The sequence below is a fragment of the Lagenorhynchus albirostris genome, chromosome 15 (assembly GCF_949774975.1).
Source record: "Lagenorhynchus albirostris chromosome 15, mLagAlb1.1, whole genome shotgun sequence".
Taxonomy (NCBI): Eukaryota; Metazoa; Chordata; class Mammalia; order Artiodactyla; family Delphinidae; genus Lagenorhynchus; species Lagenorhynchus albirostris.
In genome coordinates this window covers 43,336,994-43,349,750 of record NC_083109.1, presented here as the reverse complement: position 1 = coordinate 43,349,750, position 12,757 = coordinate 43,336,994, and the positions used below count along the sequence as shown (strand labels likewise).

Here is a 12,757-nt window from a genome sequence, read left to right as displayed (position 1 = left end):
ACTGTTGATTCTGAATGCTGTGAAGGACGCTCACGCCCTGACTTGCAGACTCAAGTTTAGAAACTTCTCTCTGTAGGCCAGATCCCAAGTTCACCAGTAGATGTCACCCTGGTCCCACCAAAGTTTCTCACTGACGCACACCAGAAAGTTTCAGGGTCCACGGAAGCAGGTTGAGGAGGAAATCAGAGACCAGATTAGCCTCCTCTTGGTCACAAAGGATAAAGTAGGGATAGGATGCTGTGAGGATGAAGTGAAATGGAGGACCTTGTGCAGAGCTGGGGCTACAGAAGATAAAGTTGGTGCACCCCCGAAACACCCCTGAACGCCACTGTAGTGTTGTTCATGCATCTCAGCACCTATGGCCTCCTCCAGTCTGCTTTGCCCTAAGGTAGAGAGAACCAGAACTGCCTGGAGATGATGTCCCACCACTGCAACCCTTAAACAATGACAAATGGGCCAGAAGAACGCTCAGCCGCCTTGACTCGGTCTGGATGGCCCCTGAAATGTCACTTCCTGCACCTGAGCCCTGGGTGGGTGGAGGCTGGAGCAATGGCTTCAAGGCCTTGCCTGGTTTGCTCCTTGTTGAACTGCACCCCGCCAAACCGTCCCCCCTGTCTCCCCCTGCCGCCTTCCTGCTGCCCCTGTCTCCCTCACCTGCTTCCCCTTGGAAGTCATTCTTCCATAAATCACTGTACATGAAACCTCATCTCAGGGTCTGCTTCTGGGGAACCTCATCTAAGACACTGGTTTACAGTTGATGCGCAAAAAAAGTTGGTTCCTTTCCCCCGTGATCATCTATCTGTCTGCTTCAGGTAACAGTGGGATTTACCCAGAGTGGCCCCAGCGCGCCCCTGCCTTTTCCTGAAGGAGGACCAGCATCGCGAGTCTATCCAGCTGACCTGTTCTCTGTCTGCTGTCCCTCTGAGCCCGGCTGAGGCTGGTTCTGGGAACCAATGTGTCTCTTGTGGTCCTTGGGAGTCAAGATTCAAGGTTTTGTCTGCTGATCCATTTATGCTGGCACTGATACTAGTATCCTAAGGCTCAGGGAAAGATCCAGGAGCAGATTAAACGACCCTTCAGTCATTTTGGAGTCAGGAGGGGCAGAAGAGAGGAGAAACAGCAGGAGAGCATTGACAAGGGCTGAGTGACAGTGGGTCCAGGGACCCTGACTCAGGCTTTCTGTCTTGGGTTTGTAGAAATTGAAAAGCTGGCATGCAATTTTTTTTTTTTTTTCCAGCTTGACATAGGATGGCTCAAACAAATTAACATTCCCATCTCGACTGACTCATTTAGCCAGAATAAATTCACATGCTGCAGCAAATAGGAAAAAGGGAGAGAGAGGGTAAAAAGAGATGGGGGCGGGGCGGGGGGAGGAGGGGGAGATGTTAACAACACAAGCTCATTTTTTACCTCCAAAATACACTGGCTTTAGCGTAGCACACTCTTGAGAAAAATGATTAAAACAATTGCTCACATGTGACAGAATAGTCATTTCCATTTAGAAGAATGTTTAAATCATGGGTTGGGGAGCTTTCCCTGTCTTTATTAATAATGGGTTAGAGTGTAGGTTATATAAAGCGTGTGGATCAATAGATCATTTTCCTGATTAAATTACCGCTACACCACTGTATTTGTAGGTGATACAGCTGAGAAGACGTAGTAGCATGGAAAGGCCTTTAAGTCACGAAAATTGTATTTCAAGGGTAGAACATGGAATAGTATTAGTTTGTGTGATTTTCCTTTCTCTCTTTTTCTTTTTCAGCATTTCAGATAGATAAGTCTGCTTGTTGAAGAAATGAGATTTTTTTCTTCCTAGTGCTGGCTCCTACGTCTTCTTTCCATTCAGAGCTGAAATACCCACTCCCTCCAGAGATTTGTTTAAATACTACATGAACTAGCTTCCTATTTCCCTTTATTGAACTGGATCCATGAGGGCACAGCCAATAAACACGAGAAGCAATAAATGCCCACACTTATCAAGGGTCAGGAGCGCGTGACACCCAAGGCACTGACACCTTCAATTTGCCTTTTTCTAAGCCTATGAAATAGTCTAGGCTTTTCGAAAACTTGACTGCACAAAACCAGCTGCTGAATGTAACCACACTGTGAACGACAAACTAAGTCAACTGTGACTCAAGTATTTTTTGCACAAACTGTGTCTTCACAAAAGCCACTGGGGCAGAGAAGGGGGTGGGGACGCTAAAATATGGATGCTTGCGGTAGAAGTTGACTGGAGGCCTGACCATCCTGGCAATCCCCTCAGTTACTCCGTTTCACTTGCCATTTCACATAGCAAGTTGGAAGAAACCCTTGTTAGGCCTGGTTAGGAAAGGGTCTTATGAATTCACGGCCAGGAATTGAAAAGATGGATCTCTAATCTTAATATCTGATGGGGATTCTGATTTACCTCTTGCAGGTTTGCAGAGAGCAAAAGCAGCTTGCCTGGGACTCTCCTGGCAGTCCAGTGGTAAAGAATCCACCTTCCAATGCAGGGGACGCGGGTTCGATCGCTAGTTGGAGAACTAAGATCCCACATGCCGGGGTGGGGGGCAACTAAGCCCATGTACCACAACTACTGAGCTCGCGCGCCTCAACTAGAGAGCCCACGTACCACAAACTATAGAGCCCATGTGCCCTGGAGCCCGCTCCACAGCTAGAGAGAAACCTGAGCAGGCCACGCGCCCTAACGAAAAAGATCCCGCACGCCACAAAAAGATCCTGTGTGCTGCAACTAAGACCCAACGCAGCCAAAAAAAAAAAAAAAGAAAGAAAGAAATAAGGAAAATAAATAAATAAAATTAATATTTTTTAAAAAATAGAGAGAGAGATTTACTTAAAAAAAAAAAAAGCAGCTCGCCCAGCCACCAGCCCCTTGAACAAGAGGTATGACTTTTAACAAAAAGGAACGCTATTACATTAGTAATATGCTGCCCAGGGGTGGGGAGAGATGAGCTCACGGTGCTTTCAGCAGGTAATCAAAGCCTTGCCTTAAATTGCCTTTTCTTGCCTTTTGCTGAATGTTTGTTCCAGGGAAATAGCCAAGAGAGGGAATTCTGAAGCCTGTACTCTGAAAATGAGGTGCCTTGCAGAACAATGGACTCGTTAATTGGGTCAACCTTAATAGTTTCTGCAGGACTGCAAGAGATTTACCCCAAAAGACCTCTAGCCACTAATTTATTAGTCATCCCAAGGATATGTCACAATTGCAGGCACTCAGAAGGAGCGGCTGAAATCAAGTGAAGTCGCTCTTAGCTGGGCATCAGATAGCAGGGAGAGTCTGATGGCCTCCTGCCATTTGCAACATCCTTTGAGGACGCAGGGGGGTGAGAGAGGGAAGAATTTGAAGAAAGAGAGCACTGAGGCTTATAAGGGGACAATATCTCCCTGGTGCCCAGGTATTTTTAAATGTTTCTTTGACAGAGCACCAGAGACATTTCCCTGGTAATGAAGGCAGGGAAGAGGTACCATCTCAGACATTAAATATAACGTTTGTCAAGCTTGTGTGTGTGTGTGTGTGTGTGTGTGTGTGTGCGCGCGCGTGCCTGTGTGTCTGCATCTTTGTGCTAAATATTTGCAGAATGTCTTGCAAACAACTTCAAAGAATCTAGGGAGAAAAACAGAAGTGTTCTGGAAAGAAAAGGTGCTCAAGATATACTTTTGGTTCACTTAAAGAAAAATCTGTAGTTCTCCCAAGGTTTCAAAAATGTTTTAAAAGCCTCTTAAATTAAAAAAGTTAATTTTACTAGCATTTATTACACGCCTACTGTGTACTGTGCACTGTGCTGTGTGATTTTACAAACACTATCTCATTTAATTTAATCCTCATAATTACCCTCAAAGTTAGTTATTATTATCCTCAAAGGCATTATTCCCACGTGTAGATGTGCAAATTGGGAAGCAAGAGGTTAAATGACACAAACATGGTGACACAAACAACAGAAGTCTGAGCCTTCCTCCCACACGATATGGAAGAGTCACAAGGGATCTGAAATCTACAATGATTCCCATTGCAGGAATTCCACTGGCTTTGACATAACATGAGGCATGAACCAAGTGCAGCCTGTTTGGATTACTTGTATTCATTATACTTGACATAGCAAAAGTATATCCAATATAACATCATGTACTCTAGTAATCTATACAGAATAACCTCCTCGTTAGGATACATTCTGCTCACGCATACCTTTTTCAAGAAGGAGTGGAAACCACGGTACCTCGGTCTCCACCTGGGTCTCTGTTGTGATCCGAGGAGGCGTTCTCTCTTCCCAGTGGCTGCCTGCACTGCCATGTGCTCTGGGTCTTGTACAAGGCTCTCAACAGAGTGAGGGTCAAAATGTCTGGCCAGAGACCTGAACTTCCAGCATCCAGAGAGCAGAGAGACAGCATCCGGCTCTGCAGATACAGCGAGTGCCATCAAGGTACGGACCCCAAGTCCTCACGCTCTGGTGGGGCACCCCCTTTCTGAGCTGGATTTCCCAAGAGGCATTGTAATTCACACCCCTGCTAGGATGGCGATATACAAATGAGACAACCCTACTTGGCCGAGCCTAAATACGATTAGTTTACGGCTGAAGCCCATCTGGCTCTAGGTTTCATGGGTGAGCAAATTGTATATGTTGATCTTTAGAAGGTGTGGTGACCCTTACATGCTGGTGTTGATGAAGGGCTGTGGCCAGAACTGGGATCTCAAATCTAAATTATACACGTGTATTGTACACCATATCCCTGAATGGCTGGTGGAATGACTTGGGACTATGAGAATTTCAGGTGATTTTTTTTTTAAAAAATGAAACTAGGAAAAAGTACACCATCTGGAAAATGTTACAAATATCTTTGATGTAGACGTTCCAGATGGTCCGATGGGGAACTGCAGTTTCTGATCAGTGAAGCATCTGGAGGGTTAGAGCACAACTCCAGGAGTGACGGCCATTCTCATGCAGCCCTCTTGGGTCAGATAATAGTGGCTGCCACGTAGGGGTCCTACCATGTGCAGACCCTGTGCACACGTTGTATTTAAAATTTGCAACAACTCAGCCACGAAGTTGTCATTAACCCCTTTTATTTTTTGGCCGTGCTGCACGGCATGTGGGATCTTAGTTCCCCAACCAGGGATAGAACCTGAGCCCCCTGCAGTGGAAGCGCGGAGTCTTAACTACTGGACCGCCAGGAAAGTCCCTAAGGCCTTTTATAGTCAAGAAAACAGAGGTCCCAAGAGGTTAGAACCATATTCAGGCATGCACAGATAGGAAACGGCGGCACTGACATGTACATCCCACATTCTTCCATGGTGCCCTGGGCTCTGTTCTCATCACCCAATTTTTCTGAGCCACCAATTCCACACATCCCATAAGCAAGATTTCAGGTTTTTGCCTGCCAGCGTCCACCATGCCCTGACTCTTTTCGTCTTCGATGGCTTTCTGTACTGGCCTTGTCCTGCGCTGGTACCCACTCTAAGTAGCCCTGCTCTAGGCAGTCTCCCACTTGCCCTAAGTGGGCTCATGGAATCGACTTGTCTACGCTACTCATGTCCACTCCCCGTATTGTTTCCTTATTCTTCCATAAGCAGAAGTCTTACGGAATTAAATGTGTATGCTTTTCCCCTATTCATCTGTCCTACACCAGTTTTAACTCTTATGTCCAGCCAAAGAGCCTAGAAGAGTAGAAGGAAGTTTTTCCCTTCCTACATGTGTCCATGAATCCCTGAGGGTCTTGTTAAAATGCAGATTTTGATTCAGAAGGCCTGCAGTGGGCCCTGGGACTCTGCTTTCTAATTAGCTTCCAGGTGAGGCCATCCTGCTACTGGTCCAGGGATGGCATTTTGCTTTCCCAGAGCCTAAAGATGGTGTTTAAAGTTCCTGCAAGTGCTTTCATTCTTTTACTGCAGATAAGCCCCCAGGAGATTTAAATCAATGACCTCGAACTCCTACATGAGACCAGTCCTGGGGGTGGGAGCAGATTTGGGCCAGGAGGGAGCCTATAGCTGGAAGCCCTGTGCCTGGGGCACTCCAGGCTGGATGCCTGAAGCCAGACAGATAGGGGCTTTGGACACAGTGAGGGCGCAATGGGGGTGCTGGGTGTCTCGAGGGGTGATGGGGTGTCTGGAATGGAGGGCCAGCAAGTAAGAGGCAGAAACAGAGGTTGGATAAATGCCTCTTAGCTTAAAATTGTGTTGAGAGCTCTAGATGTTGCATGAAATCTTTTACGGAATAAAGTGAGATAGAAAAAAAATAGTAGGTGGGTTTGGGTTTAGGGGGCTTTTTCTTGGGGGGGGTACCATTTTATTTGACTGACCTCCCTAAGAGTTTGGCAAAAACATATGCACCTAAAGTCACAATGGGCACAGCTGGAAAATGACTCTGGGGTCCAAGTCTCCAACTTGTCCTAAATGCCCTTCTCTTCATGATTGTGGGATGCTCAGACCCCAGAAAACTGAGGAACAAACCCCATTCCCAACCCCCACCTCCCAGACTTTCTATTCCTCAAGGTGAAAGTGTTTTAAAAAATTTTTTTAAACTCAAAAATTGTGAAAAAATTTTTGAGTGTAGTACAGGCATTTTAACATGTTACATTACATGTAAACAAACAAAAGCTCATGACTACATCAAAAGGATTACATTAGTAATACACAATCAAAGCCGATTTCCAGTTAAATGTAGAAAAACTTGTGGGTCCATCAGGACCACCAAACCTGTATCCCCTCACCAGATTTCTTAACACATCACCCTTGATGGGGGAATTTGCACAAGAAGAGGAAATTCGAAGTTGAAATAGAAGTGGAGAAAATAACCCGTAGACTTTTTTTTTCTGTATATTTCGACTTGAAGATTGAATAATATCCAGTAACAGCACATAATAAGGGGAAGCTATTCCACTGCAAATATTTCATAAAGCACCCCACCACCACTTACTAAAATTTAAATTTTTTAATTTATTAAAATTTAACATTATTTAAAATTGGGGGAGAGGTAAGTTGATCATTTAGAAGGTCAAATGATTCAACTGAAATAATTTGTGAGACATTTTTTTAAAGAGAAATTTAGAGGCATAGTCCAAACATCTATGAGTCCAAACAGCTCTTTTTCTTCCCCAACAGCTTCACATCCCAAAGGCATCAAATATTAAAAGTAACAACAATCCTAGAATACTCCTTGATGACATAGCCCCTTTGTGTACATTATAATACTCCAACTGGCCAGAGAGACAAATAAGTAGAAAACGTCATGTCCGAAGAAAAGACCTATGACCTAAGTTTATATGGGGCTCCAAAGAGCTTAGAAGAATTACTATTTAGAAATAACTATAAATGAACTACCTTCTATATGATCCCTGTGTAAGAGAAGATTCTCTAGGCTGAAAAAAATTGTCTACTTTCAATTCATCCACTTAGCCAAAGGTCACCCTGTCCCAGTGGGTGGGAAGACCAGGCTCGGAGAACACCCCCTCCCCCCTGCCCTTTCCCCCTCCTTCCTCTCTCCTCCTGCCCTCCCCTCCCCTTTATCTGCTATCTCCAGCCCCAAGCTAAACCCTTGAAACAAAAGTCAGAAATTAGGGACGTGTATTTTTTGGTTATTTTCGCTTTTTTCTTTGTTTTTGGTGTTTCCTTTCTATCTGCAAATTTGTCTAACTTCTTACTCGCAGAAGAAGTCAATATCCTGGAAAAAAACAAAAGCAAAAAAAGATTGAGCTGAGCGTGCAGGGTCAGAAAACAGATGTAGATTCTTTATTTCAAATCATATGTCATCAAAGGGAAATTTGGATTTAAAATAAGCAAAGTCTGAACCCCAAAGACTATGACACAAGTATTACTTTAAGTCAAAAACTACTTAAAGTGAAGATTCTCAAATACACTTTTAATTTATGGTTATTTGACACTCTCAAGCTCAATGCTAAGACATGATAACAAGCGAGTCGCATTTGTGTAGGTTGGGCAATGTTTTGAAGTTATTTTGCACAGCCGTTAGCTCCAGGAGAATCGTTTCAAAACAACCACCTTGCAAAGTAGCTCAAAGGGGATCTTTTATTTCTGTTCTGGGTATACAAGACCCCAGGGCATTAGGAAGAGTACAATTTTTTTTCATGCATAAGTAGAGTCTATCTATCACAAAAGTAGGCATTCAAACATTTTCCAGAATGTTTTGATTTTGTCAAACACAGGTGCTGATTTTTTTCTCAGCCCAAGTCTTTAGTCAACAAGTGTACCCATCAGTAAGAGTCAGCTAATATTATGTTGGTTTCTTTCTTTGTGACATGGAGCCCTTTCCAGGATAACTTGCATCTAAAACAAAGGGGGTTGGTAGAGAAATTTCACTAACCTTTCAACATTGATAGTAGGTATAAAAACTCCCCCAAATCTCGTTGTCTAGAGATGTCACCACTGAAAGTGTCGGGGGGCTTTTCATGATGCACCTCGTAAGTTGCATGATGCATTATTCACACCTGCCTACATCTACATTATTACCTTGAGATCTGAGTCCTTCCCTGGCACCTCCAGGACGCTTACCGTGGTGGGAACTTCCTTGGTGGCTTCTTGGTACACGTGTTGCTCCTGGACCAAGTTGCTGGGGAAATAACCCACAGTTCCCATCTCGTCCTCAGGTTGATCGCCATAAACCTGAGTGCCCAGAAGTGTCACAGTGAGGGGAAAGCTGATGTGAGTCGTCTTTTAGAAACCCTCAGGCATCCTCTTTGCTATCCATGAGACTTACATAACTGCCAGTGCTTTGCTTCTCAGTCTGGATTCTGGGGGGCTCAGACCCAGATTTGAAGTCAACCCACAGAAATTGTGTGTGTGTTCTTTTGTGGCCTAATCTTCCTGGTCTCCCTACTTTAGCATTTCTCTATGCAATCTTGTGAGCTGCCTGAAATCTTTTTTGGAACCCATAAATAAAGTCTGCACCTTTTTAAAAAAGGTAAACAGACACTGTTATTTTAAAGGACTTTTAAAGGACTCTCTCTATTTTTAAAAATTCAGATGAACAGGTCTCAAGTGAATCTAAGATTTAATTCTTTATTACTTGAGAATTTATCTCTGGTGCTGGAGCTGCAGCTGCCGTGGAGGACAGTAAATCAATCCCGCTTCATCCCTCCCTAGGGCCCACCCCTGCACGTTTTAACTGAAGAAAGCAGATTCTTTGGAATTAAAGACGGTGCTAAAGTTTCCTTAAAAATATTGAAACGTAGCCTGACTGCCAGTACACATGCCTTTTACTTGGCAAATCCACTCAAATATTTTTGAATAAGTTTCAAACTCTTTGGGATGTTCAAGCCCCCATGTGTTTGACTAGATTTCTTGCCAAACCATCAAATAAACCTACATTTGGTTTTGTTATGAAATTTTCTTTGTTTCTTCAAAATGCAATAAAAGCAAATATATATGAATTTTTGCACTGGTATCCACAGCATCTATATTGTTCTTAACAGCTAGTTTTAAATATTAAAAGGCATTGCAGATAGGTAACAGAGGAAAAATTAAGAGAAACATATGTCAAGATGTGTATATATATTAAATAATCTCGTCTTACACTGCCAGCCCAAAATTCTCCAGCTTCATTTTCTTTTACCAGCTTTGAGTAAACATAGATCCACTGCCCTTTTTTAACGTTAATGAATCTACAGTCTGGGGCACTGTAATCTTCTTGAGCTCGGGCCAGAGAAATAGTATCTGGAAGAAAAAAACACTGAAATGTTTATCTAGAAGAAAAAAACATTGGCTCCTGGATTTTATCACAGCAAAAAGGCAGAGCACATAAGAAAACTAGGAAATCAGAGTGACTAATACCTCCTAATTTATAGCTCATGTTCAGTTCCAGAAGATAACTAAGGTATTAAAGCAGCACCCAGCAGAATCTTAGCCAAGTGAATTCTTCATGGTAAGACACAAAAGGCACAGACCAGGAGAAACAATGCTAATCCCATGCACATTAGAGAAAATTCACTTACAAGTACAATTAGATTTTATGCTATTGTTGCATATTTCTTTTTTGATTATATAATAGAAAGGTAAGGAAAGGCATAAAAAAGTCCTTACAGACACACTCGTCATCTGCACACAGCTTCCTGGAAGCAAGTCTGTCCATAAATATTCCATGCACGGCACATATGGCCACAAGACCTGGGAGGAAAAGTAACAATAGTCTTGCCATCTTCCTTTTTTGCTGTTTTTGCTTTTGCCCTTTGAGTGCAAGTGGAGACTGACTTCAGTGCTTCCTGTCTTTTATGTGAAAGCCAGACATCTGGGTAAGTCCCCCGGCCAATGGGGAGGTGGCTACCATTTCTCTGCTTTCATAACAGCTACTGGGCTCTAGGGGCTAGTTAGCATCTGATTTCCCAAAGAGACTCAAACTCTGTGTCTTTTTTACACACAAATTGTATCCAAAATGGTCCACCATTGTTAAAGTCACTTTCACTGTGGTTTATTGTATCAGGAAGACATTGTTGAAAGAACTATGAGAATTTCAAGTCATTTAAAAAATGTTTTTAGTTCAAACCTCATAGTCTTTCAATGTATGAGCAAAGATGTACTAACTGCAGGAAACTGTTGAAGATGTGAGATCTATACCCTTAATACAAATAATTTTGATTTAAACATTTAATAAACATCTGGATTTATATAATAGATAAGTCAAGGATGCTTACATTTACAAATCATTCATGATAGGATTCTTAGGAGTCATGTCGGTTGGGGCAAGCATGGACTGTAACACAACAAGACCCTACTAACGGGGGGTGGTGGGGGGAGAAGGGGTAGGTGGGCTGGGAGAAATGGAACAGGCTTTTTTTCTACCTCCTCTCTCAGAGATTTTTGAAATTCAGTCTCAAAACGCTCATGGCTCATAGAGGAGGGAGTAAAGCTGGAGGTTTGTTTCTCCTCGAACCCCCATGCCTGCCTGGCCTGCTTCCGGGCATCTTTCCCATGGGAAGAGGGGCACAGTTACAAGTCATCAAAGTTGAAGCGCTGGGACTTCCCTGGTGGTCCAGTGGTTAAGACTCTGTGCTTCCAGTGCAGGGGGTGAGGGTTCAGTCCCTGGTTGGGGAATTAAGATGCTGCATGCCACGTGATGCAGCCAAAAAAAAAAATGGACAAAGCTGAAGCACTAATACCTGTCCCCATCTAGTCAACAAATATTTCCTGAGCACCCGCTATGTGCCAGGCACTGTTGTAGGCACTAGAGACAGCCATGAATTAAAAAAGGTCTGGACCCAAGGGTTTACTTTCTACTGGGAGAAGGAGACAATAGGTTTCTGCATGTCGTAGGGTGTTTGGGATTTTTTTTCTCTCATAAGGTGTTCCCCTGCCCCCTCATTATTTCTTGACTAGAGGCCCTGTCAGGCTGCCCTGTCGAACTTGGTTGCTGATAAAGTTTTAGAGCAGAACCCCCTTTTCTCTCCCCCGAAACACTGTCACCTGACAAAATGAGGGACGAGCATTCAACTTACAAAATAGGTACAAAACTATTTTCCAAGGGATAAACTGGTAAAGCAAAATATAGTACAATGAAAAAGTTTGACTGTTTTAGGGATGTGTGTGTATGTAACAAAGTTTTACCATTTGGGTGTGTGTGGTGTAGGGGCGGGAGTGGCGTGTTCTTTTCAAGGGAGGATCTCTTACACGGCTGGCCCTAATGTGGAAGCTCGTGAAATCCAATATCTTCATTATAGACAAGGAAGCTGAGGCCCAGCACAGGCCAGAGCTGCCTTTCTTAACCACTCCAAGGGTCAGCCAGCAGGATTGTGGCCCAGTGCTGTTTCCATGCATCCACTGTCAACTTAGAATTGGGGTTTTAAGTTCTTTATTTCCTGTTTCACTTCAAGGAAGGGATGAATTGGAAATCATTTTTGAAAGCAGAATGCCAGTGCATTTTTTCTTCCTATAATCTAGGGGCCTAAAAGGATCTCTTGGAAAATGAAAGCATCGATCAAAATCCTCTTTATCCTGATCAGGCAGCTGTTTTACAGACTGCGACAGTCTCCAGCCAGCTGTCAACACAGGAGAGTCAAAAGACAATTGCCGTTTAAGAGGCACTTTCAGAAATGAAGACTGTGCAAACTCAGATGGCCACACCCTAGGCAGGTCCCCAAAGCAGAGTGAAACGTTGAATACAGCCACGTCCGAGCTGTCACAACAACTTAGCCAACTAAGCTGATGCTGACACAAAGCCATCATGGGCCATTTGAAGGTGGAGAACTAAGAAAAGAGATGCCAAGCCTTCTGAGTGCATCCTGGGCAGGCCTGGTATGTCCCAGCATTCTGCAGTAGGCAGAGACCGGGTGAAGACTAGAGGCCTCTTTGTAAAATTTTGCTCACAAATAGGAATTTAAACTTAGGATAACTCAGCAAGCTGTCGTGGCCGGTAGCACACTCGAGTCACTACAGCACATTCGGAGGGTCCAGAGAAGGGCTCTGTCCTGAGCTTACTTCCCTCCTGCTTCTGGATTTTCACATAGATTCTTTGAGCCTTTAATCCCCAAAAGACATTTTTTTTTCCTTTAGTTCCTAAATTAGCTTCTCAGTCTGGGGTTCTTAAAGTGGAGGCTGTGGTTCCTTTAGGGTCTAAAAATGGGCTTTTACAGGGACTTCCCTGGTGGCGCAGTGGTTAAGAATCCGCCTGCCAATGCAGGGGACATGGGTTTGAGCCCTGGTTCGGGAAAATCCCACATGCCGCGGAGATACTAAGCCCTTGCGCCACAACTACTGAGCCTGTGCTCTAGAGCCCGTGAGCCACAACTACTGAAGCCAGCATGCCTGGAGCCCATGCTC

The 12,757-nt window shown here is 43.8% G+C and overlaps 1 protein-coding gene across 3 annotated transcripts; it reads right to left on the bottom strand.

Moving 5' to 3' along the window:
• Nucleotides 1-7,555: 7,555 nt before the first annotated feature.
• Nucleotides 7,556-10,158, bottom strand: OTOR (otoraplin). Of its 3 annotated transcripts, none has more exons than XM_060124513.1 (4): nucleotides 10,028-10,158; nucleotides 9,522-9,661; nucleotides 8,501-8,611; nucleotides 7,556-7,652 (listed from the first exon to the last, which is right to left on the bottom strand). In XM_060124513.1, the coding sequence occupies exons 1-4, from the start codon at nucleotides 10,140-10,142 to the stop codon at nucleotides 7,629-7,631; spliced, it is 390 nt and encodes a 129-aa protein (XP_059980496.1). In that variant the 5' UTR covers nucleotides 10,143-10,158; the 3' UTR covers nucleotides 7,556-7,628. The 3 variants fall into 3 exon arrangements, with proteins under 3 accessions (XP_059980496.1, XP_059980495.1, XP_059980494.1); XM_060124511.1 differs by lacking the exon at nucleotides 7,556-7,652 and adding an exon at nucleotides 8,207-8,275; XM_060124512.1 differs by lacking the exon at nucleotides 7,556-7,652 and having other exon boundaries at nucleotides 8,175-8,611.
• Nucleotides 10,159-12,757: the final 2,599 nt, after the last annotated feature.

What these genes read in the sequence shown, in the direction of transcription:
- OTOR (XM_060124511.1), bottom strand. Translation starts at nt 10,142, where the DNA reads ATGGCAAGACTATTGTTACTTTTCCTCCCAGGTCTTGTGGCCATATGT. An exon ending in GAGAATTTTGGGCTGGCAGT is followed by an intron (nt 8,612 to 9,521) that starts GTAAGACGAGAT and finishes CTGGGCACTCAG; the next exon opens with GTTTATGGCGATCAACCTGA. An exon ending in CCAAGGAAGTTCCCACCACG is followed by an intron (nt 8,276 to 8,500) that starts GTAAGCGTCCTG and finishes CCTTTGTTTTAG; the next exon opens with ATGCAAGTTATCCTGGAAAG.